The 26,387-nt window shown below is 35.6% G+C and overlaps 2 protein-coding genes across 3 annotated transcripts; one reads left to right on the forward strand and one right to left on the reverse strand.

The window, feature by feature from the left end:
- Window positions 1-877: 877 nt before the first annotated feature.
- LOC132158895 (pre-B-cell leukemia transcription factor 1-like) lies at window positions 878-10,209 on the forward strand. Of its 2 annotated transcripts, XM_059568508.1 has the most exons (10): window positions 878-1,180; window positions 1,809-1,882; window positions 3,753-3,997; window positions 4,758-4,948; window positions 5,680-5,815; window positions 5,952-6,093; window positions 7,079-7,173; window positions 7,314-7,364; window positions 8,637-9,731; window positions 10,017-10,209. In XM_059568508.1, exons 1-9 carry the CDS (start codon window positions 936-938, stop codon window positions 8,715-8,717), a joined length of 1,260 nt encoding a protein of 419 aa, XP_059424491.1. In that variant the 5' UTR covers window positions 878-935; the 3' UTR covers window positions 8,718-9,731; window positions 10,017-10,209. The 2 variants fall into 2 exon arrangements, with proteins under 2 accessions (XP_059424491.1, XP_059424492.1); XM_059568509.1 differs by lacking the exon at window positions 7,314-7,364 and having other exon boundaries at window positions 881-1,180.
- Window positions 10,210-15,438: 5,229 nt separating this feature from the next.
- Window positions 15,439-26,174, reverse strand: notchl (notch receptor, like). Its single transcript, XM_059568510.1, has 11 exons — window positions 25,890-26,174; window positions 24,623-24,767; window positions 23,346-23,678; window positions 22,370-22,596; window positions 20,813-21,125; window positions 20,565-20,701; window positions 18,210-18,268; window positions 17,920-18,049; window positions 17,289-17,386; window positions 16,201-16,535; window positions 15,439-16,122 (listed from the first exon to the last, which is right to left on the reverse strand). The coding sequence occupies exons 1-11, from the start codon at window positions 25,945-25,947 to the stop codon at window positions 15,606-15,608; spliced, it is 2,352 nt and encodes a 783-aa protein (XP_059424493.1). The 5' UTR covers window positions 25,948-26,174; the 3' UTR covers window positions 15,439-15,605.
- Between the last annotated feature and the right edge of the window lie 213 nt (window positions 26,175-26,387).

Genomic DNA, 26,387 nt, shown 5'->3' on the forward strand with positions numbered 1-26,387 from the left:
AGAGGAGAAGACGATTGAGCGACTAGAATTTAAAATAAGATACTTGACATTCAAGAAACATGTCCTGTTTCTCCCGCTGTTGATTATACTCCAGACCTAAAGCCTCCAGGCCATGACATGATGACATGTAAACTGTGCACTTGCAGAAAGGGATTTTGTATATGTTGAGCAACTCAGTGCATGCAAGAATATCACATTTCATAATTCAGAAGTAAAACTGTGCCCTAATAAAAGAGTGAATATCATGAAAATGGTCGAGAACATGACCAGACTTCACATTTCACCCTTAAAACAAACAAACTAATGAACTAATTAAATAAATAAATAAAAGATTAATAAATGTAATTTATTTTATACTATTTTTTGTTACAATTACGGCAGTTTCTACCATTTTCATTTAAATCATCTGAATGTTTTACTTTTTTTTTTAAATACATTTTTAATTTCACTTATAATTCACGTCATATCATTAATGTAATATGTTTTTCTTTTTTAAATTGGCATAAATTAAAGCATAATCACATTTACATTTACTTTGGTATTTTTTCCTTTAGATTTCAGAATGAAATGTAAACTGAACACATTACTGACATGTTTTGTGAGATTTATTCACAAAACCCCTGAGGTTCTCCATATTTGTGCATTTAGGCTGCATTTTCATGGAAACATAAATCCATGTTTCGTGGAATTGGTTAGATGAGTTGTCATTTAATTTCACCTCTGTGTGTTTTCATACTGTTTTTGACCCATGCAACAGACTGTGTGATCACAATGTAGTCATATCTTGACTTTTGCATTTGCAGAATGTCTATTTCCATTCAAGGGCACGTTTTTTTATGTGTCAATCGCTAGGGGACTCTAGAGTGGTGATGCATGGATACACACTCACTCACTCACAGTCACACACACTCATCTAGATTAATGTACAGCTCAGGATGTTGCAGCCACAGCAGCCCATCACAGGCAACGGGCCCAGCGCAAGCCGCGGTCTCGGGTTGAACGTCCACCCTGGAATGCATCCCCTTAACCCGGTACACCCGACTTCTCAACACCGCTCCGATGGAGACCCCGCGGGCCTCGAAGGAACCGAAAATGGACACAACAACCGCCGAGACATCGGAGATATCCTGCAACAGATCATGACGATCACCGACCAAAGTTTAGACGAAGCGCAAGCAAAGTTCGTTATTTAAAATGATTTATTTGAAAACTTACAAGTTTAGCATTGAGCTAACGGTCGCGTGAGACATGGGTATGCTAAAACATAGAATAATAAATTTTTAATACCTTTTTATGGACATTATTTCGTCTTTAATCCACCCAAATACATTTTTATTTTATTTAACAAGACCTAAAATATAAAAAAGTTATTACTGTTAAAATAATTCTTAGAATGTGTGCTGAAGTTCACGGGCTTAGCTGCTATTGTTTACGTTTTTCTCGACTTCAAACTAACTCTTTTTCTTCGCAATATATACGTAACAGAACAACGATTAGCTATTAGATGTACATACATCGATTTTTTTTATGTATCTTATTACAGGAGTAACTTTATTTTTATTAATTTCACAAAAACACAAATCACTGCCTGAAGCTAAGGTGAAAGACAAATGTGTCATCAAAATAGAGTATTTATTACTTTGAAACAATCTAAATTATATAAACTGTGAGGTGGTGAAATATTTTATTTTCACTAGCAACGCGATTTCAGCCTTTTATGTCTTTAATACGAGTCTTATAGTCTTGTTACATCGGTAGCATGCTAATGTTAGCCAACTGACTTGCTTTTGTATGTTATTTTGTGACAGAAAACACGCTTTAAACTGTCATCGAATGAAACCGGCTTTATTCAGCGTCCTGTGCGAAATTAAGGAGAAAACTGGTGAGTAACCGGCATGCATTTTATTTTAGAAGCGGTAAATATCATAACTTCAACTTTATAATTGGTTTAAAAGTTGGCATTGGATTTGACACAGGCGCCATGTTCTGCAAGAACAAAGCCAGAGAGTGTACACCTCATAAAAACACAATCATTAGATTTTTTTTCTTAATAATCGTTTATATTTTATTGTAGTTCATAAATATATTTCCAAACCATGTCGTTTGCATGCAATTTTGCATGGTTTAACAGCACGTTTTATTCAAACCATAGCATAATGATAAAGGTTTGCCGCTTTTAAAAATAAAAAAGTTGCTTTCAAATAATAGTAATAATCTTATACCAAAAAACTGTCTCAGACTTTATTTTATTTGCATGCATTATTCTATTTGCATGCATTATTATTATTTTTTTAAATAGCATAATAAGCACACCAATAACTAATGGTTTCTGGTTTGTCTGAAGATCACATTTTTGCAGTTCCTGAATACCAAATGAAATTTTTTCTCAGCACTATTTTAGCGTTTTGCATTTGCATGCATTAGGATATCAGTACAACAATAAAGTCGTAACTTGCTTGTATGAGAAGCTAAATAACCATCCAGCATATTAACACAAACCTTTTACACGCATGCAGCATTTTTATTTGCATGGAAGAATTGAACTATTAATAATTGTGCAATGTCTTTTGTTTGTATGGAGACTAAGTATAGGAAGTCCCATAAGGGGACTGTAATGTTTACTGTGATGGTTAGTAATTAAATGGCGTTGTGCCTAATGGAGTCTTTTACTTTTCGTGGTTTGGCATGCTCCCTTACATCCCATGGTATTGAATGCTTTGCACCATTAATCAAACAGTACTGCCCTGCTCTATTCACTGTTTATTGAACAGTGCTGCATTGAACCATTTTGTAAAGTACATGAATACAAATAAAATCTCTCCTAATCAGACTATGTATAATAGAATAATGCAGTATTTAGGGTGGTTGCAATGTTAAGCAGTGATGACACAGGAACTGTCAAAGTGAGTCATCCTGCCTCATGTTTTGCCCTTGACTGAAGCACTTAACCTTGTGTTGCTTCAGGGAATAAATTAAAATAAATTCAAATTCATATTTATCTTGTTGGTCATTGACTGCCATTACAGTATCAAACATAATGGATTGTAATATTTCTACTCCTCTGAGAAAATCGATATAGTGTTGACACCCATGAAAACCCAAATTTAGTTTTAAGAAATATGGGTCTTGAATATCAAAGTTTTAATGTTTTACATTTTAATAACTCCAAAGTAGTTTTTAGCATGAACATAGACAAATCATTTGGTATTGCCTTCAAATAAATAATGTTATTACGGAAAAATTTGTAAAATTATGTTTTTATTATATCTATTAATGTTTTTTATTGTTATGCATACTATTCATAGGCACAATTTCTTACATTTGAAGTACTAATACCAGTGTTGAACAATTAGGCCTCTGCATTATTAAATGTAAACATAAAGGAGTAATTTTTATTTTTGAATCATGATACATTACTAAAGGAACAGGGCAGTGGTGAAAAAAACATGGAAAAACTTCATTACCCATAATACAATGGGTTCGATCAGACGATTCATTAATCAGGGATACAAAAATGTGAAAGTACAATCTGTAGTTTTCATAAAAGTTGTAAAACTTGTAATACGGCAGACCTTTGCTGACAACTAAAAAGTGATTTTGTTTTTATCTTTTAAATTTTTTTTGGTGAAGGCAACACGTAAAAACAATTCACAATGTTTGTTTATTTATACTTCCGACATTCTAACAATACAAAGCTGCTTGTAAATCAGTGAGTGGATGAATCCTTTATTGGAGTAATATCTTATTTGCAGGTCTTGCTATGAGAAATGCTCAGGAGGAGGAGCCTCCAGACCCACAGCTCGTGCGATTGGACAACATGCTGCTGGCCGAAGGTGTAGCCGGTCCAGAGAAAGGGGGCGGGGCCGCCGCCGCGGTCTCTGCCGCGACCAGCTCTGGCGGCATGTCACCTGACAGCTCACTGGAACACTCCGACTATAAAAGCAAGTTGAGCCAAATTCGGAACATTTACCACACAGAGCTGGAAAAATACGAGCAGGTACCTATCACTGCCATTGTGCTTGGTAGCCACGCCCACAGCAAAATCTCATTGGTCCAGAATTCTGAATCACAATAATAGAGTGCAGCAGTACACATGCACTTTTTTTAGCAGCTTTCTTTCTGGAAGTATTTTTCTCATTCATTTTTTTTTCTCATAATGAAATAAAAGTAAAAAAAAGAAATTACAAACTTTGATTTGAAGAAAAAAGTATTTGAAAATTGGACAAAAGACTAATGACTTTGAGTAAAAGAACTGCAAGAACTATTGATTTAAAGATGTTGATTAAATGTAAAAAAAATATATATATTAATTTTATTGCAAAATAAGGATATTATGCATACAAATATTTAAAGGTGCAGTAGGACATCTTGGAAAATGCTAACTTTACCCACCCGCCTTCCAAAGCCACACCCCCTGAACACTTGAATGAGAACAGATCAGACGACTAGAGACAACATCAATACAATACCTCATATGTCGTTAACGAATAATTGAAAGAGTATACCAATGATTAACAATCGCATAGTTCACAGTAGATCTGACTTTAATGGTTCATAAGTTATTGTTCAAAATCAGTTTCTATGGAGAAAATGAATGAGATTCTTACTTCTGGAACCTTACGGATGCACTCTATGGAGCTTGAAATATATCTTGACCTGTTGTTTGCACAGCATTGTGGACAGAAATGTGTGTCTGACACAGGAAGACACAGGCTCTGAGTGTCCTCAGCTGTTTTCTAACCTCAAGCTGTTTCCAGGCCTGCAGTGAGTTCACTACCCATGTTATGAACCTGCTGAGGGAGCAGTCTCGCACCCGTCCCGTGTCTCCGCGCGAGATCGAGCGCATGGTGGCCATCATCCACCGCAAGTTCAGCTCCATCCAGACGCAGCTCAAACAGAGCACCTGTGAAGCGGTCATGATACTGCGCTCACGCTTTCTGGATGCCAGGTGGGATTTGTGATATGACTGACATCTTTGCTGTAGTGCACTAATGCATGAGTTCTAGAAAGTACAATTTGTTTTAGGGACCCTAATAAGAGGTCTCAAATTAGAGCAGAAAGTCTTAAATTCATAAAGTCATGGCATGCATTGCAAAAGTATTAATTTTTGTTTCCAAATACAAATATTTAAACATAATCAGGAATTACTCAAGAAGTCTTGAAAAACTGAACAAATTTAAGTGAGTTCATGCTTAAAGCAAGAACAAATATATGTCAGTAGGGAACGAAAACTTGCTTTCTTCTTTGAATTAAATAGATTTTACTGAGCCCATTGGCAGATATTAGTTCGTATTTTAGTCATAAACTTACTTAATTTTGATCAGTTTCACAGAAAACAAGACTCCTTATGTCATGTCGTTTTTCTTCTCAAGTTAATGTATCTTGATTTGAGAAAACAAGACAAAAAAAAGTTTTGTAATCCTAAACACTTTTTATTTTTGTTAAACCAGTTAAAAAGAGATCAGCTGGGGTTGGGCGTTTTGAAACTCAAACAACATATTGTTAGAATGTACATATTGTGTTCCCTTCAATTTATTCTTTACTTGGTCTTAAAAGGGTCTTTAAAAAGTCTTAAATTTAGCTTTATAAAACCTGCAGAAACCTTGTTTGTTCTTCATGTGGATGCTGATTGCAAATGTTTTTTTTATTTTTTTTTATGATATTCTCTTGCTTTGTCAGACGTAAACGGCGCAATTTTAGTAAACAGGCCACAGAGGTCCTGAACGAGTATTTCTACTCGCATCTCTCGAACCCTTACCCCAGCGAGGAGGCCAAAGAAGAGCTGGCCAAGCAGTGTGGTATCACTATGTCTCAGGTACCAGCTCCTCTATCAGATCTATTTTCTCTATCTAATAGGCTTGTTTTCTTTTGAGCCTGGCTCTCAGTCCACTACGGGAGCGTCCGGTCATCAGAGACGGATCAGTTTCATTCTGGCTCTGAAATCATGACAGGTGTCCAACTGGTTTGGCAACAAGAGGATTCGCTATAAGAAGAACATTGGGAAGTTCCAGGAAGAGGCCAATCTGTATGCCATGAAGACGGCTTTAGGGGCGACACAGAGCGAGGAATCCCCCCACACTCCAAACTCCACTGGTCAGTTCAAGTCTTTAGCTCCAACGGGGCATTTTTACACTAGTTTTGGAGATTTTAAATAGTCATGAGCGGTATATATTGTTGGCCACCACTGTATTTAAATGTTTATGAAATTTGCAAAGAAATACTCTTTACAGTGGCATGTGAAAGTTCGGGAACCCCAAACATTCCAAACAAGATTAAGAGCTGGGGGGTGAAAACATTTGAACATGATGAAGATGTCCAAATTTTTCTTATTTTGTTGAAATATATATTTTTTCCATTTAGTTCTGCCCTTTGTAAGCAACAGAAGATACAGAAGAACACAAATTAAGTACAATTTAGCTTGATCTTCAAATTGCTCTTAATGCATCTTGTTTCCTTCTGGAGCATCAGAGAACGTTTGAACCTTTTTTAATAGTTGTGTTTGAGTGCCTCAGTTGTCCTCAGTGTAAAAAAAAAATGGATCTCAAAATCATAGTCACAGCTGGAAAGGGTTCAAATATGCAAAGATGCTGGAAAATTGAAGAATCTGCAGGACCTTAAAAGTTTTTCTGAAAAACAGTTCTCAGTCTAACTGTTCAGAACAAACAAGGGACTCATGCACAACCATCACAAAACAGACAGTCGTGGATCAACAGGTAACAGCACACAGTATTAAGAACCAATAATTTCAGCAATTTTTTTGTCTTGTGGACTATATGCAAACATCTTTTATGTAAAATATCTTACTCAGGACAGTATGATCTCTCTTATTTTGTTAAAATTATTCAAATTTTCACAGATTCTGCAAGGGATTCCCAAACTTTCGCATGCCACTGTATACTGCTGGTAACACAGTGCAAAAACCTTCTTAATTCATTACAGTTTATCTAAAATTGTATTACTCGAGTACAGGGGTTCCCAAACGTCTCCATTCCACAGCACAGATTGAAAACCCCTACTCCAGTAAAAGGCATTGCAGTAATGTGTTCCAAGGTTTTTCATATACGACTCGTTCTTCCAGGCTCAGGGTCGTTCTCGCTGTCAGGGTCAGCTGACTGCTTCCTAGGAGTTCCTCCAGTGAACGGAGAGCAGCCGTCCTATCACATGGGGGCTCAGGTACGACTCTCTCGAACTAGATCAGCATTCCTGCGGCCCGCTGCATGTCTTCATCTCTGTGCATGAGTTTGGATCTCACTGTGTGTTTGCTTTGCCATGCAGCTCTGCCTAAATGTCCTTCTCCTCTCTCTCTCTGGTAGGACGCTCAATCACGCTTCTCAGAAAGACTCTGTAGTACCAGAGAGAGCCGGGTGAGGAGCTCATCACATGCTCGCTCGTCTCTGCCGTCTATCTCGCTCTTTAAGTGACTTCACTGTGATCTTTATCCGGTTATGCTTTTTTGCAAGAATTCACATGCTCTTCTGATTATAATTAAGGCTTATTCATATCCAGAGCGATGTGTGAAGTGGCACATTAATTTTTATGAGAAGCATTCGCGCAAATGAACAAAGGTGAATTGCACATATGTGGTCTTGCATACAGAATATAACTTTTCTAAGCTCTTTGAGTGGAAGTATCCAGAAAAATACTGAGTAAATCTTCTTTTTAATTTTTTTTATTAAGAATTTTTTAATTAAATTTCAATTTAAATCTGCTATTACAAATTCCACATAATAAAATATTTCAAATGTTTAAAATATTATTATCTAATAATACAGATTTTAGACTTCTTCAAATAAATGTGAAATATGAATGTATCTTGATTATAAAGATAAGAATTGTGGTCTATTATAAGTATTAAATATAGTATATAAGGTGCTGTGTGAATGTTTAAAATAATCATATTTATTATCTAATAATACAGATTTCACTTCAGTCAAGTGTGAGATATGAATATCTTTGATAATAATAATGATAATAATAGTGGTTTATTATCATTAATAATATAAAAAAATAGATAGTAATAAATAAAAAATTTAAAGTGCTGTATAAATGTTTCATTTATTATTATAAAATGTGTATTGTTGTTAAAAATGTACATTTATCTCACAATTTGGATTATTATCAGATTTCACTTGCTTTAAATAAGTGTAAAATAAAAATATAGTGTGGTATAAATGTTGAAATTATTATATTTATTATTTAACAGTATATTTCACTTGCATTTAATAGGAATATATCTTGATATAATGATAATAGTGTTCTTTTTTAATTAATAAAAAAAAAAGATAATTTTACAAAAAAGCTTTTGTTTATTAAAAGAAGAAAGCATTGCATTTACAATATGGCTTCTGCAGTGAAATCACAATGAAATATGCCAATATAAAAGATGAATGCTTCTGTGTTACTTTTAAGTACAATTCGAACAACATTGCAAAATCTACCACAAACAGCAAAATGTGAAAAAAAAGATCTAACTTTAAGCCGGATCATTGTAAATAACATTTTCAGCATTATAAGATGTTTTTTTTTTCACTCACTGTGAATAGGCCTTTAAATTCTGGCGCGTATGCTAGTATTTTGTCTCTGTACTGGACGACTTCTGTTGTTCTGGTTTGACCAGCAGTTTTCTTTGTCTGCAGACCAATGGTAGCTGGCAGGAGCAGAACACGCCACCCTCCGCCACTTCACCCAACAGCGATCACTCCGACAACTCGGACTGATGAGCTCCTTCCGCTCAGATCCCGGAGGACACACGAAATGACGAAAGAATGATGATCACTCTTCTACCCAAATGCAGTTTTAGTTTTTTCGCATTTATTTAGTTTTTAGAAGCTCATTATCAGACTCTACATGAAACACGAGCAGAGATCTTCCATGTACACAATTCATAAAGCTGATCATATGACAATTGTCGTATTCCATTCAATACGGTAATTTACCTAAGAATGGGCCTCATTCATGAAGCATGATGTAAATTGTTTGCAAAATCTTGAAAAGAAAAATGCATTCAGTGCAGTGCGAGCAGAACAGATTTCTGTCCAAATGTCTCGCGCACACATATATATTATATATATACATTTGTGACCCTGGACCACGAAAGCAGTCTTAAGTCTCTGGGGTATATTTGTATCAATAGCCAAAAAAACATTGTATGGGTCAAAATTATAAAAAAAATTTTTATGTCAAAAATCATTAGGATATTAAGTAAAAATCATGTTCCCTGAAGATATTTTTTACAAGTTGTCACGATCATTAGCTGGAGTGCCCATAAACTCCAATAGAGGGCACTCCACTCAGGACTCTGCCATTTTTGTTTCCATCCCCTTTTTCAAACTCAATTTCCCATCCTGCCTCATTCCTGGGACTGATTGCACACACACACACACACACATATAAGCAGCACAATCACTCTCAGTCTGGGTGAAGTCTTGTTTAGCCCCGTCTAGCATTTCCGAGCATTTTTCCTGTGTTTGTTCTTCCCGTTTTTGATTTTGGATTGTGTATACCGCCTTTGATTCTCTGCCGCCTGCCCCGACCTCTGCTTGTGACTGTTGATTATTGATTCTGGATATCCCTGACATACCTGACGCCGTTCCTGATTACTGCCTGTCCGACCATTCTTATAATAAAGTTCTGCATATGGATCCGAACGTCTCCGACTCTCCTTGTAACAGAAGACTTCGCCCAAACTGAGAGTGATTGTGCTGCTTATGTGTGTGTGTGTGTGTGTGTGTGTGTATGTGTAATTAGATGAAGGTGTGTGTGTGTGCAATCAGTCCCAGGAATGAGGCAGGATGGGAAATTGAGTTCAAAAAAGGGGATGGAAACAAAAATGTCCTGAGTGGAGTACCCTCTATTGGAGTTTATGGGCACTCCAGCTAATGATCGTGACACACGTCCTACCATAAGTATATTAAAACTTAATTTTTGATTAGTAAAATGCATTGCTAAGAACTTAAGGCGATTTTTGTCAGTATTTCGATTTTTTTGCACCCCCCAGATTCCATATTCTCAAATAGTTGCATCTCGGCCAAATATTGTCCGAATCTTATAAATAAATCATCCAAACATCAGTGGAAAGCTTATTTATTCAGAACTTATGCTTAATCACACTTAAGACTGGTTTTGTGGTCCAGGGTCACATATATATGTTACAGTTAATGCATATGCCTACATATGTGCATGTGTGTGTGTGTATGTGTGTCTATATATATATATCCACACCGGTTGTTTATCCCTCATCATTTAGACAGGAACGTATAACTCCACTACTTAAGAAACCCAACCTCAACCCATCTCTTAGAGAACTACAGACCAGTTTCCCTTCTTCCTTTCATTGCAAAAACACTTGAACGATCTGTGTTCAAAAAAGTCTCTACATTTCTCACACACAACAATCTCCTTGACAGCAATCAATCTGGCTTCAGAAGTGGACATTCAACTGAGACGGCCTTGCTCTCAGTTGTTGAAGCTCTAAGACTGGCAAGAGCAGAATCCAAATCTTCATTACTTATCCTGCTTGATCTGTAAGCTGCTTTTGACATGGTTAATCACCAGATCCTCCTATCAACCCTACTTGCAAATGGCATCTCAGGAACCACACTTCAATGGTTTGAGTCTTACCTATCAGATAGGTCCTTCAAAGTATCTTGGAGAGGTGAGGTGTCCAAGTCTCAACATCTAACTACTGGGGTGCCTCAGGGCTCAGTTCTTGGACCACTTCTCTTCTCTGTCTACATGGCATCATTAGGTTCTGTCATTCAGAAACATGGCTTTTCATACCACTGCTATGCTGATGACACTCAACTCTACCTCTCATTCCATCCTGATGATCCGACGGTAGCTATTCGCATCTCAGCTTGTCTAACAGACATTTCTTCCTGGATGATGGACCATCACCTTCAACTCAACCTTGCCAAGACAGAACTGCTTGTGATTCCAGTAAACCCATTGTTCCATAACAATTTCACCATCAAGTTAGGCACATCAATCAACCATAACTCCTTCATAAACAGCTAGAAGCCTTGGAGTTATGATTGATGATCAGCTGACTTTCTCAGACCACATTGCTAAAACGGTCCGATCCTGCAGATTTGCTTTATTCAACATCAAGAAGATCAAGCCCTTTCTTTCGGAACATGCTGCACAACTCCTTGTTCAAGCTCTTGTTCTGTCCAGGCTGGACTATTGCAATGCCCTCTTGGCAGGTCTTCCAGCCAATTCTATCAAATCTTTACAATTAATTCAGAACGCGGCAGCAAGATTAATTTTTAATGAGCCAAAAAGAATACACGTCACACCTCTGTTTATCAATTTGCACTGGCTTCCAATAGCTGCTTGCATAAAATTCAAGGCATTGATGTTTGCCTACAAAACTACCACTGGCTCTGCACCCATTTACCTAAATTTGTTACTTCAAACTTATGTGCCCTCTAGAAGCTTGCGTTCTGCAAGTGAACGTCGCTTGATTGTGCCATCCCAAAGAAGCACAAAGTCACTTTTACGGACTTTTAAATTAAATGTTCCCTCCTGGTGGAATGACCTCCCCAACTCAATCCGAGCAGCTGAGTCCTTAGCCATCTTCAAGAATCGGCTTAAAACACATCTCTTACATCTTTATTTGACCCTCTAACTTTAACACTCACTATTCTAATTCTAAAATCTAACTACCTTTCTAATCTTTTTGTATTCTATTTTCTTTTCATTATGCAATTGTATATGTGTGTGTGTGTGTGTGTATGTGTAAAGACCTCTAACTAGCTTGCTCTATTCTTTTTTTTTATTCTATCTGTTTTCTTTTTATTTATTATATTATTTAAAATCCCATGCTATGTGTACTGTGTTAACCTAACTGAGACTTGTTATAGCACTTATATATCATTGCTCTTCTTGTTGTTTTTGATTGCTTCCACTGTCTTCATCTGTAAGTCGCTTTGGATAAAAGCGTCTGCTAAATGAATAAATGTAAATGTAATGTAAATATATATATATATATATATATATATATATATATATATATATATATATATATATATATATATATATATATAGACACACACATGCACACATATATGGCGTTAGAAAAAATGCTAGTTAATATGCTAATTTACATAAGTTTTAGTTTTGCAAACAATTTATGCATTTGTTGAGTTGTATGTTTCATGAATAAGGCCCTTTTCTCCGTTTGGATGAATGAATGTGTTTGTGTGAAAGAGAAGAGTTGGATGAGTTCGTCGCATTTAGTTGCCATCATATATTTTATTTTAGTTTTATTTTCACTTTTCCACTACATTACAGCTTCCACTATTTGTTACTGCAATATCTGGGTGTTGAAAGGGGAACTTTTTAAACTGCATTAAGACTGCTTTCATTATAGTTATTATATTATTGTTATCACTGCTATATATTGTTTATTCAAAGCTCAGATAGAATTGGCTTGGGTGACGGGGGCAATAGAGAAAAATCCAAAGATTGTTTGTTTGGCTTTTTTGGTGTGTGTGTGTGTGTTTCTCTTTTGTACTGGGTTTGTGTATGTATCAGTTATATGAATGAGGTGTGTTTGCTGTCTTTATTTCTCGTTTGAATGAGTATGTCAACAGTGCTGTCTTTTCTCTGTACAGTGAAACACCTGTATTCTCTACCTCTTTTACAATAAAGACTGTCTGTGTACACATTCACCATTTGCGCTTTAATATTGTTTTTTTAATCTTTATTTTTATTAATGAAAAATGTTGACTTAGTTATCATAATATGGCACTTGAAGCCTATTTTACTTTAGTAATCTGGGAAATGTTATTTGGTGGTATTTTACTGAATGCTATTTCTGTCAAAAGTCAGAATCTATGGAAGTAGCGTCTAACAAAAGCGATTGTGAACATTGTGAAAGATATGCCAGAATCTGGATCTTTCAGTCTTCATCTCATGTGAATGTACGTCTTTTAAAATATATTTACTATTCATTTCTTTAGGGGTAATACTTTTTTGTGGAAAACATGAATGAACGTTTGAAACCTCAGTGATGTGGAACGATTAATCCAGAATAAAATTTTATTGTTTACATTATATATATATATATATAAATATATATATGCGCGTGTGTATCTATATTTATTATGTATATATAAATACACGTACAGTATATAATTTGAAAATATTTACATGTGTTTACATATGTTCATGTTTATATAAATATATTTAATATTTATATTAACATTTTTATTGAATATATACATGCATGTGTGTGTATTTATATATACATAATAAATATATACGGTACACAAAACTTGGATGCAATTAATCGTTTGGATGAATTTAATAAGTTCTGTCAATAGCATGTATAAATTATATTTAAACTCTAAATCAAAATAGGTCAAGGTCAGTTTATTTATATAGGACATTTAAAAACAGCTAGTGTATGCCAAAGTGCTGTACATATACAAATGAAGTAAATATAGAGATTAAGAGAATAAAAAGACATGACTCAAAACACAATCCATTAAAAAAAAAACACATTAACAAACACAAACATACATTTCATCCACATGCCAAGGAATACAGATAAGTCTTCAGGCGGGATTTAAAAACAGGAAGGGAAGCCGCAGATCTAATGTGTAGCGGTAAACTGTTCCAAAGTCTAGGATCGGCCACAGAAAAAGCCCGATCCCCCGTAAATTTCAAGCAAGAGTGAGATATATGCAAGAAAAGTTGATCAGAGGATCTGAGGGAGTGGGAGGATTGCTGATATCTGAGAAGTTAGGACAAGTATGATGGGGCTAAATCATTTTGTACTTTATATACAAATAATAAATTCTTAAAATGGATCCTATGTTGCACTGGTAACCAATGAAGAGATGCTAGGTCAGGAGAAATGCTTTCTTTCCTCTTAGTACCAGTCAGCAACCTCGCAGCTGCGTTCTGGACCAACTGCAAGCGATTCAACGATGAATGCTTGAGACCCATATGAAGCGCATTGCAGTAATCAAGTCTAGAAGTGATGAAAGCATGGCTAACTATCTGTAAATCCTTAAACGAGAGCATAGATTTTAATTTGGCTCTCTGCTTTAGTTGAAAAAAGCTGCTCTTCACCACAGCACTTATCTGTTTTTCAAAATTAAGATCAGTGTCAAAAATCACACCTAATGTTTCAGCAAAAGGATGAATGTTTGATGATATATCTAGATTGTTATTGATATCCGAGACAGCACCTGGGGGTCCAAAGACTATTTCACTTTTGTTCTCATTTAGTTGTAGAACGTTTCTGCCAGTCCAGCTCTTAATATCTTCACAGCAATTAAAAAGATCAGAAGAGTGATCAGAGGAATGTAGATCTGAATATCATCTGCATAACAATGATATGAAATATTATATTTCCTCATGATTGAACCCAAGGGGAGCATATACAGACAAAATAAGATAGGCCGCAAAAGGGACCCCTGAGGTACCCCATAAGTGAGCGTTGCCGAAGAAGAGGACAAGTGTGTCCAATCATCACCTTAACTGATCTATCAGAGAGGTATGATGAGAACCAATCCAGTGCCGTGCCCCTAATGCAAACTTCATCCCTTAGACGATTAAGAAGGGTAGCATGATCAACTGAATCAAATGCAGAACTAAGATCGAGTAGCATTAAAATAGCAGATTTACCAGAGTCCAAAGCAAGGACTAGATCACTTGACACCTTCAGCAGCGCAGACTCTGTCCAATTATGGGCTCTAAAACCAGACTGAAATTTATCTACAATATTGTTTTGTGAGATAAATGAAGAAAACATTTTTTTTCTAAAATTTTTTTGTCAAGAATGGCAACTTAGAAATAGGGAGAAATTTTTACGATTTTTGGTTGTGTCTAAATTTGGCTTCTTAAGAAGAGGCGTGATCACTGCTTGTTATAAATAAAAATAAAATTCTTAGAGAAAATTAAGCCAATTTTGAGTTTAAGATTTTATGATTTTATATATATATATATATATATATTACACAAAAGCCTATTTTTGCATCATTAAGGTTTCATTGGGATACTGTAATATAAATATTATGATTTTTTCATTATATTGTAATACAAAATATATTATATAATGTCACGATTTACTAATTCGTTCCCTCAATTTACTAAAACGTGCACACGATTACTATTGCGTTCCCTGGATTTACTATTGCGTTCGCTCGATTTACTAAATCGTGCACACGATTTAGCAAATCGACGGAACGAATTAGTTAATCATGTGCACAATTTATAAATCGAGAGAACGCAATAGTAAATCGAGGGAACGCAATAGTAATCGTGTGCATGTTTTAGTACATTGAGGGAAAGAATTAGTAAATCGTGCACATGATTTAGCCTTATATTTTTTACTGTATGGGGGAAAAATTAAGGAAAAAAATTCTTTATTGTCCTGGAAATAATGTCAAAATGCAAAGTGAAATGCAAAAAGAAGTTCTAAAAAATAGTTCTAATTATATTTTATTTTATTCATGCAAATTTTAATTGCTTTTGATTTTGGGGGCGAGAACAAGTTTTCCTGAGATTCAATAATATTAAATTATCTTAATAGTCAATAGAGAAATTGATGCATTTTTGAGTTGCCTAATTTCTTTTCTCTGTATCTTCTCTCACATGCTGCTTTGGATGATGATGGGAAGCTCATTACTGACCCTCTCACTCATTTTAGAGTTGATGTTTCTCATACTTTCCCTCTCAGAGTCCATCTGAGCTGCACTGAGGCTGTTCCCTGTGGTTTTGCTCTCTGATTGGCTGGTCGCTTCCCTCGGGTGTGGCACGATCACTATTTCTACATGCTCATTGGCTATTTTTTCAGCTGGCACAGCTACGGACAGCTCTGGTTGGTTGCCACTGGAGCGGCGGTTCAGTGCATGCTGGGTACAGGAGAACGATCGCTGTCGTGGTGCGGGTTGTGGAGACAGGAAGTGAGGCGTTGCCGCTCGAGTAACGTCATGGATCATCTCCCTCTCCTCGTCCTCCGCTTCTGATGTCACTTCCTGTAGAGTGCTGATAGGCCGAGATGGGCGGCCTAGAATCCTGGGGGTGACCAATGCCGTTGCTGATTGGTTGGGGGCTGGACGCCAGTTCTGGGGCGAGGAGCACTGCGTTCTTCCCATCTGCCAATCACTGTTGAGAACAAAAAATTAGAAAATGCTGGTAAAATTGTATATGCAAATGGAAGGAACAGCTGCAGAGCTGACTTACGCAGGCGGAGGTGTTGATATCCCCCTGTGGCTGATGACCCCTGAAAATGAGGCACTTCTTCCAGGTAGACATGGAGGTGAAGCGACCCAAGGAGAACAGACATACGTGCGATCGTCCCAGAGCACCTCAGTGGCGGGATCTAGAGGAACTGGCGCCCTGTGAACTCTGTGAGCCAATAGGAGCTCGAGGACATGATGATGTAATCCCTCTCGAGCCACATCCAGTGGCCGCCGCCCCTTGCAGTCAGAGAGATCCTGATTGGCCCCATTGAGCAGCAGGAATCGTGCAGTGTCATAGCAACCGTGGAGAGCCGAGAAAAATAAAGCCGTTTCACCCTATAGAGAAAAGATTGAATTTTATTCCATTATTATTGGTGGATTATGATCATTCATTCATCAATCTATTGTTCAGTCTCTCTATCATTCAATCTATCTACATACTCAACCATTTGTTCTATCTATCTATCTATCTATCTATCTATCTATCTATCTATCTATCTATCTATCTATCTATCTATCTATCTATCTATCTATCTATCGAGCCCTGGTGGAAAATTTTCAATGCGGAAGCTCTTTTTTTACAGCCACTTTCTATGTTGTGAAGCTCAACAATCTTGTTCTGTACATCATAACTAATTTTTTTGGGGGGGGGTTTACTTTTTGGTTTTACTTGTGATGGATGATTAAGGGAATTTGTCCTTTGTGTTCCTCATATTGACAATTCTGTAGATCAGGAAGTCATGACTGGACAATTTCATGCTTCTATTCACCCTGGTGTGCTAAAACATTTAAATAGGAATGGGAATATACTTCAGAGATTTTTTTACTTATAAGAATTTCTAAGGGTGCCAATACTTTTGGACAGCATGCATTGGAGAAAAACATTTATTTCATCCTAAAATGTTCTCGCCACTTTAAATTGTTTTACTTCAGTGAAAGGTTGGAATTTTTCCACAGCCGCCTTTGCTCATATTTACCAAGTGAGCCAATAGTGTAGGGCACTCTATCTATCTACCAGAATCGAATTCTGAATGGTGTGAAACCCTGGTTTATTTGATTGATTACACAAAAGGGTGACTTTTTCTTTACCTTATGGTCCTGTAAGTCCACTGCAGCACCGTAGCGAATGAGAGTCCGTGCCAATGGGAGGTGGTTTACTGAGCATGCCCAGTGGAGGGCAGATCTCCCTGGATGAAGAGAACGGAGAGAGAGAGAGACAGAGAGAGAGAGAGATGCAAGAAGGAATTGACAACAAAGGGCAAGGGTGATCAGGAAATGGCGTGTTGTGGCGCACAGAGGGGGCAGAAAGTAGTAGACGAAGCCAAAAAAATGACATGCAAGTGTGTGTTATGAGAAGGGAAAACAGGAAGCAAACATTCAAGACAATAAAAGAGGGAAAATTTAGAGAGATGAAGAGAGAAACAGAGGCATGGAAGGTTAATACATTATTTCCACATTGACCGGGCGCTACAGCACATTAACTGTGTTCTGAATCAGACGTGTTTATCAGGGGTGCTGGAGTGACGTGAGGGAAGCAGGAGGAGACGGAGGACGGCAGTGGGGAGTTCAGGACAGAAAAGAGACAGTGACAAAGACAAAACCAGAAAGGACAAAACACATTACTCCCCAACTGCAAAGGAAACAAAAACTATTCCTGCAATGTATTTCCACATTGACTGAAGGGCCTCGTTGCACATGCAAGGGTTAATGGTGCTCTTACCCGTGTGGTCGGTGTTGTTGACTGGCACTCCGGCTCTCAGGAGCTCCAGAACCACTCGGTCAAGCCCACTTCTGACAGCTCGGATCAGCACGACCGAGCCGTCCGGACCGCACCACTGCACCGGAGCGGCCTGAGAGAACACATTACAAATGATCAGCTCTACAGAGAGAATTCTTCAAATGCATAATGATGCAGCATGCAGAAATCCTTTTAATAACAGATATCACGAGAGTTGTAGTATAATAGGTTTTCAAATGTGCAGGCAGATTGTTAAAATGAGATCAACTCACTGTTCTTGGTGGTCTTTGAGGTGTAGGAACCGCGTTTCTTTCCCATCCTCTAGGGGGAGCTAAAGGTAAAACAGAGAAACACAACTGACGCACAGTACCTGTGTCACATCTCTAATTCTATCTGCATAGACATGTATAGAAACATAGACATGTATAGAAACATAGACATGTATAGAAAGGCTAGATGGCTCAAGGCGGAGTCAGCTGTGTCGTCACTTGGCGGCCATCTTAGGTCAGGAGACTGCGCTGCTGCTCCCTGCTGCTGTGGACGGAAGGTGAGTGACATACGCCAACTAAAATGCTCGTAACTTGCTGAATTCTTGATGGATTTACAAACGGTTTGGTTTATTACAAACCTTATTAACGTGGCTATGATTTGTGCTGATGCCAATGTTTAAATTGTAGCTTCACGTTTTGAGAAACGCTTAACATTGCAGCGTAGCTGTGTGTTTCATGGCTGCCCTCTACTCTAAAGTGATACCACAGTCGACATTTTCAATTATTAACAGGTTTCCTGAGACCAACAACGTTTCTTGACAACCTAATCTTTTGTCTAAATGTCATTTTGTGGATGTGGTTGTATTTATTTGCTGGCTAGCAGTGAAGAGGTCGTAAGTTAGTCACCAAGCAATTGTAAATTGGTGGGAGAGGCAGGGTTAGTCTTTCGTTTCAACATAGCTTTGAGTTACACATGATTTCCAAGTGGTTTGGTCTCTTAAAAACATCTTTACATTTGGATTACTTTGTTGGTTTTTTGTTTACAGAACTTCTGATTACGCTTGTGGAAAATGAGAGGAGGAGAGGGAGGGAGCTGTATTGATTATATTGTATTGATGGAAAGAGTTTTGTGTCCAATTGTGTCTTAATGTTTTTGTTTTTTTTGTATATTTTGTATATTTTTTTTGTAAGTTTTTTCTAATTGTGTGCCTTTGGACCTAAGTAAAAAAACAAAAAACAAAGACCCATCTCTTTTCTCTTTATTTTACAGAATGGCAACTTGAGACAGATTTATATTATACATAAATTTACACATGTATTTAATAATGTAAATATTAGTAATAAACTAAATTGCACTATTTCATGTTTCATGTACCTTATAAATATTGACATAATTACTGTGTGTGTGTATGGGTATACCTAGTACTTTACCTGTCTAGTCTACTTAATATACTATTTTCTTAATAAACTCCGTGGCTATAATTTTTCACAAGTATGCAGTTAAATAGCCGCATCCCTGAAGTTTATGACACACCAAGCCGTTTGAAAATCGGTTGAAAATTGAGCAAAATATAGTTATTTCAGCACTACATGCACAATAGACTTTAATGTGTGACGTCGTCGGGTCCCATTGGCTCTCAGCGCCTTCTATACATGTCTATGCCTATCTGTGCTGAATATTATGCATGATTAGAATTGGCACTTTCTCCATTCATGATGCATTGAAAATAATATGTAAATGTTATTCAGATGCGCATGATTTTCAAAGGTTATGCTGGGGATGTAAAACAGGTTTTTCAACATGAATCTGTTGAAAGATTTGCTTGAATCATCACTCGGAGATGAAGTTCCCAGATGGCATTTACATACTTTTACATGTTTTAGTAAAAAATAATGTATATATTTATATAGATTCATTTAATATATTATCTAAATTAATCCAAAAACTATGCTTTTTAAATAATTTTTATTAACTGAAATTACAAAATAAATTAATTAATTAAAATAAAATATAAATATTAAACTTAACATTTGCCTTTGCAACTAACTAAAATAAATTAAATTGAAGTAAAAAAAAAAAGTCTAATAAAATATTAAAAATGACAAAAGGACATCAGAATTACAAAAAAAAAAACTAAATTTAAAATGGAAACTGAAAATCTAAAAATAAAAGCTGATTTAAAATAGTATTAGTAGTAGTAAATAAAGTAAAACTGAATTAATCACATTAACTGCATTGTTTACATTATACATTATATTGTTTTCTGTAATCTTTTGAATTTGCTTGGCTGTTCCAAAAAAAAAAAAAATCTATATAATTATAATATTTATAATACAATAACAATATATATATATATATATATATATATATATATATATATATATATATATATATATATATATATGCATACATACATAAATTATAGAGAAAGAGAGCGAGGGAGAGAGTAAATTAACATTACTAACTACATTTTAATGTAATCTGTTGAATCTACATTTCTTTTTTTTAAGAAATAAGGTTTTGCATATATATATATATATATATATATATATATAAACTCTTTTGTCATTTTAGAGCAAACACATAAATAACACTCTAAATATAATTTTCAGCCCTCTCATTCCAGCAGGTCTCACCCAGCATGCGAGGCTGTTGGTGGTTGAAGTGTTTTTGGTCTGGTGATCTGTGGTCACAGATGGTCTTGTTGATGTCCTCCATGGAGCTCTGGGTCACATCGGTGTCACTTCCGATGTCCAGTTCCTTCCTCAGGGGTCTATAATCAGAGTAAAGGACATGGACAATTCCTCCCCATTAGTGCAGTTTCCTCAATCACAGTATGAAAACTCTTCAAAGACCCTCGAGCTCTTCTGAACATCAGACTCACCGCATACGGATTGCATCCTCACCGAGGGGCTCTTTGCGTCTTTTTCCTGACTCCTTTCCTTTCTTGTTTTTCTTCGTCCCATTTCTGTCTTTATCTCTTCCCGATCTGCTTCTTTTCTCCTCAGAGCGGCGGGTCCAGGCCTTGCTGCCGTTATTGCTGTCGGTCACCGTGGATCTGTGACGCACTCGCTCTCCTCTTTGTCGTCTCTGTCTTCTTCTCTTTAACCACAGGAACAGCACGGTGATGATCACGGCAGCCGCCACACCGAGTCCCGCCGCCACACCGACCACAGGCCACATCCAGACAGGAGAGGCTTCAGGAAATAAAACCTGACATCAAACAACTAAATAATGCTCAGGAATACAAGAAAACATTTCTCACAACTAACTTTTTAAAACTCTCTTATCTTTTGCAGTGACTTTAATCAGCAGGAGATAAACACACATATTTAGTGAATAATGTTTCAGAAGAGTGCTTTTTGTTGTCATTTTGAAGATAACAGTCATTATGAAAATAAGAAAAATATTGCTGCTTTTTTGTTTGACAGCATTGTTGTTCTTGTTGAAATAAAGCTGAAATAAAATAAAATATCAGAAAATAATTAAATGAAAAATTGTGTTGTCTTGGAAGTTAGCTGAAATAAGCTTAAATTGTAGTACTAAAATGGAAATAAATATAAAGATATAGATTTTTTTTTTATTCTAATAAAAATGGAAAAAGCACTAGCAAACATAACTATTTTGTGCAAATCATTCCAGTATTACAAATGACTAAAATTAAAATTAAATATTAAAATAAACAAAAAAATAATACAATCTCTAAATATTAAACCATAATATAATAATATGTAAATAATAAAATAAATAAATTATTAACATTTAATTTTGCAATACAATAAGTAAAATAAAAGCTTAAAATGTAAAATATGGTCTTAATTATTATTTTCTTTTATAAAATAAGTAAAATAAAAGCTTAAAATGTAGAATATGGCCTTATTTTTTATTTTTTTATTTTTATAAAATAAGTAAAACATAAAACTTAAAATGTAGAATATGGCTTCTTAATAAAACTAAGTAAATATAAAGATGGATAAACCTAAATCTGAAAACTTAACAATGTATTGTCTTAACAACTAACTGAAATTTGAAGTAATAAAATTACTAAAACTGAAATAAAAATAAACCTATATAGAAATGAAAATTAAATGGAAATGTAAAAAAAATATATATCTGAAAATCAAATAAAAGTAAATAAAAATTTAGTTTAAATAAGTAAATTAAATATATAAAACAAACATTTAAAATGTTAAATATGGGCTCTTTAAATAAAATAAATGTTACATGAAAAACTTAAACCTAAAAATAACGCTCAAATAATTGCAAAATCAAAATATTATACTAATACTAAAATAATACCTTATGCAGATAAAATAACAGTATAATGGTTTGAAACAATAATAGTGAGTAAATAATAACATAATTAAAATATTTTGCATAAACTTTCTGTAAGTGTCTGAATAATGTGCTTATGTTTTGGCAAAGTACAAAGAAAACAAACCCTTGTGCTCCTCCTTTGGTAGTTTCAGCTCCTCTCTGGCTCCTATTTCCTCATCGACTCCACGTACACTGATCACAGCCTCCAGGATCTCTGGGATCATTGGAAACGAGGCATGATTCTGTGCCAAGATAGCATGCAGGAAGTGTGCAGCCTCGATGGCATACTGGAAACAGGTGGAGGGAAGACGGGAGCAGGGTCTGTTATCCAGCTGCAGGAATAACACTGACCTGTGATACAAAAAAATATGCATGCAGTCAGCACACGTTTGAAAAACAGACCACTGATTACTGAAGAATACCTGTATGATATCATTACTGAAGGCTGTCACAAATAATATCTTACTAACAGTTAATAAAATGGCCTTAAAATCAAACACTGAATTGTATTAGATCTGATTAGATCTCAATCAAAATGATGTCATTTACCTAAAGTAGTCTAAAAATAGTCCCAAGAGAGGCTCACAGAAAGGGTGGAAAATAGCTGTGCAAAAATAAATTATTTATGTTTACATTATTTTAGGTTTTTTTGCCTTTTCTTTATGGGTTATTTATATCATGAATATTTTTGGTGCATAATCCCTTGATTAACATGGAATACATTTCTTTTATTATTTAAATGTAGCATAAATATTTACTTTTAAATTACTTTTAATTATATTTTATACTTTTTACAGTTTATTTATGAGTATTTTTGATGCATAAACGTTTTACTAACACGGACTCATATATATATATATATATATATATATATAAAAGAGAATTAGCCCTTTTTATTATTTAAGTATATATTTAAGTATAGTTTATAACTAAGTATAGTTTATAGACTATAAAAGATAAAGTAAAATAAAATCTATAATATATTTTCTATATATATATATATATATAATTTTTAAAAAGTTACTATTTAAAAATTAAATTGAAGCTTGAAATGTAGAATCTGAGCTCTTTAAATGAAAACACGAGACAGTATTGCTAACCCATTGCTGTCATAGGATGGTGTTTGAGCGTACAGCTCGGCGAGCTGTCGGGGGTCCAGTGAAAACAGGTCTGTGGTGGGCTGAAGAGGGGCCATCCCTCTGAGTTTGACGCTGGTCTGCAGGACAGTGCTTAAGGGCCATAACAGAGAGCTGTTCTGGGGCTGACCCCTCTGGAACGGGATTCTAGTGTGCAGTATGAGGCTTCCTTTGGCCCAGACGGGGTAATGCTTTTTTTGGCAGTCCGAGCCGTCCCAACCACAGAGGGCGTTGTTGCAGCCCTGGTCGCAGTGACCGTTGTCATAATGATTTCGGCAATATTGAATATGCCCTAAACTGAGAAAACAAAGCATTTTACTTCAAGCATGCATATAACAAATGATAAACTTTTGTGTTGCACTGCAATAAATTCATATGCATATCAGTTGTAGGTTCTCGTGAATATCCTAATTATAACAACTGCATCCTGTTATGCTTTATACTTTTTAAGGCAAGTAATTTAATGCATTGTAATGGTTACAATTATTTATGACAAATATTGAGTTTTCGAAGGCCGAGGTATTTTTACTTTGTTATTGTAGACTGTATCTGAGTATTTTTTATTTTGAGAAACTTTTACTTTTACCTCAGTACATTCCAAAGCATAACATTGTACTTTTTACTCTGAATATTAGGATTTAAGCTGTTATTGTAGATGAAAATCACATTTAGGTAATGACTGAGCTGTTTGTGAACTAAATGGTGAACTAAAGGCTGTAAAAAGTGAGCTAGCTATATATTTAGGCTCACCACTGTATCAAATGCTCACATTTGTTTGTCACTGTCTCAACGGGGTAAGATTTCCTCGCTTTTAAATACAATGTTATATTTTTTTTATATTTGCACACATAACGTATCAGTTACCTAAACTGATATTTTAATATATTTTTAATGTTTTGATAGTGTATGATAGACTATAAAATAGTGTATGAAGTAAGAATAGATAGTGTATGAAAGGCTATAAAATATCTAAAAGTAGCCTATATAAATTAAAATAACAAAAATAAACATTTAGCCATTAGTAGTTTGTATTTTTACTCGGGTAAAATCGGTAAAAAACTCAAGTCCACTAGAGTAATATTTTGTTAGGGTATCTTTACCCTAGTATACTGGAGAAAAAGTAGGCTACAGAATAACATAATAACAAAATATTACTCTAGTGTACTAGATTTGTGTACTTCCTCCACAACTGTAGTTACTTCTGGTTAGTTTTATATGATATTAGCATGTTGGTTTCTTACGGGCAGATGCCTTTGTCTTTGAGGCAGTCAAATCCATCTCTCAGACAGTCAGAAGTGGAGCACTCTTCATCACATACTCCATTCCCAAACTTGGCCTGGCACATTTTTCCTGCCCTACAGCTGCTGTATGGATCACTTGGGGAGCCTTTTTAGGAAAAGCCAAAGTAAGTATGATTATCATGTCATAGAAATGCGTAGAGTAGCAATGTCAAGCATATTTTTGAGCTATTAAAAGGGCCCACATCACTAAAGAGGTTCAGCATCATCCTGGCTGGAGGGGGCGGGGCCTTGACCTGAATTCCAAGAGAAACAGGAAACGAGGGGCATGACACAAACAGGAAGTGTCCAAAAGAGTTGAACAGAAACAGGAAATGGGGTGGAATGGGGGTGGATGAAGGCTGAGGACATAACTGCAGCAATGAGGGATGTAATAGAGAGGGACAATAGCTTTGACAGGTGTGTGAAGCAAAATCAAGCCATTATGGCTGAACAATAAACCAGAATTTTGTAAAGCAAAACAAAGAAAGTATAAATGGGTTTACTTTTACACTGTATATATTTTTAAAACCATACCATATGTGTTTATGGATTGCAGTACTGCAAGAATTATGTTGAAGCAAATTTGACATGACAACCCTTACAAATATCACACAAAAAATCTTCTCTTCTCTTCATTACACATTCAATATCTCATTTTTGTTGTCTGCTAAAAATCCTGTATATTTAGCATTTTCTCTATTGAAGACAGGCCATGTACAATACCTTTCAAAAAAAAAAAAGTTTAGGTCTGTAATATTTTTTAAATGAAATTATTACTTTTATTTAGGAAGCATGCATTACACCGATCAAAAGTTTCAGTCGTTTATTAATAATTATTTATAACTAATTTGTAATGTTAAAAAATGTTCTATTCAAAATAGAAAAAATAAATAGTTTTTTTTTTTATTTCTATTCATTAATCAACTTTTTTTCTGTACAGCAAAATACAGAAAGTACATATGGACATATCAAGTAGATAGATAGATAGATTATACATATAAAATATCTTATATCAAGTTTCTATTCATTTGCGTTCAAATTCAAGTTCTAAAAATAATTAGTGAATATTATATATTATTCCTATCTTGTTTGCAGCTAGTTAATGGTAGATAGTAGATAGTACTATTTAATAGTAAGTGGGTCATTAGAACACCCGCAACCATCACAATATCATGCAGTCATCTGTGTCCATCCATTCATCCATCCATCAGTTCTGAATTTGACTCACCTTGAGATAATCTGCAGAGAGTCCATATGATGAAGGAGAATGTCACAGTCAGGTGCATCTCTGAGCACAGAGACGAGTCAGGAGTTAGTCAGGTTCCTCTTGATTTGACACAGCAACCTGCTCGAGTATGAATCACCAAGACCAAGTGCTGGTGTCTTCTCATTTGAGGCTGCTCTTATGTCTTCAGGGAGCCTTGGATGGTTTCTTCAGATGGATGCAGCATTATCCGTCCAGTAAGACTGTGTGAAATATGTGAATGTTCATGGCTACACCCTGAACAGCTCCCTCCCCAAATTTGTCCCTCATTCTCTTTCAGAAGCACGGCGGATATCTGGACGACTTCCTGCCACTGTGTGGAAAAGAATAGGAGCGAGTGTGTGTGTGTGTGTGTTTGAATCTGAAAGGTCGGTATTATCGCAGGAGTTTGACCTGTTTATGAATTATTTTACTGCATGAATTGTGTTGAAGGAAATTTGACAGGACAATTGAACAATACCA

Source organism: Carassius carassius, chromosome 15 (genome assembly GCF_963082965.1).
Source record: "Carassius carassius chromosome 15, fCarCar2.1, whole genome shotgun sequence".
In the NCBI taxonomy this organism is placed as follows: domain Eukaryota; kingdom Metazoa; phylum Chordata; class Actinopteri; order Cypriniformes; family Cyprinidae; genus Carassius; species Carassius carassius.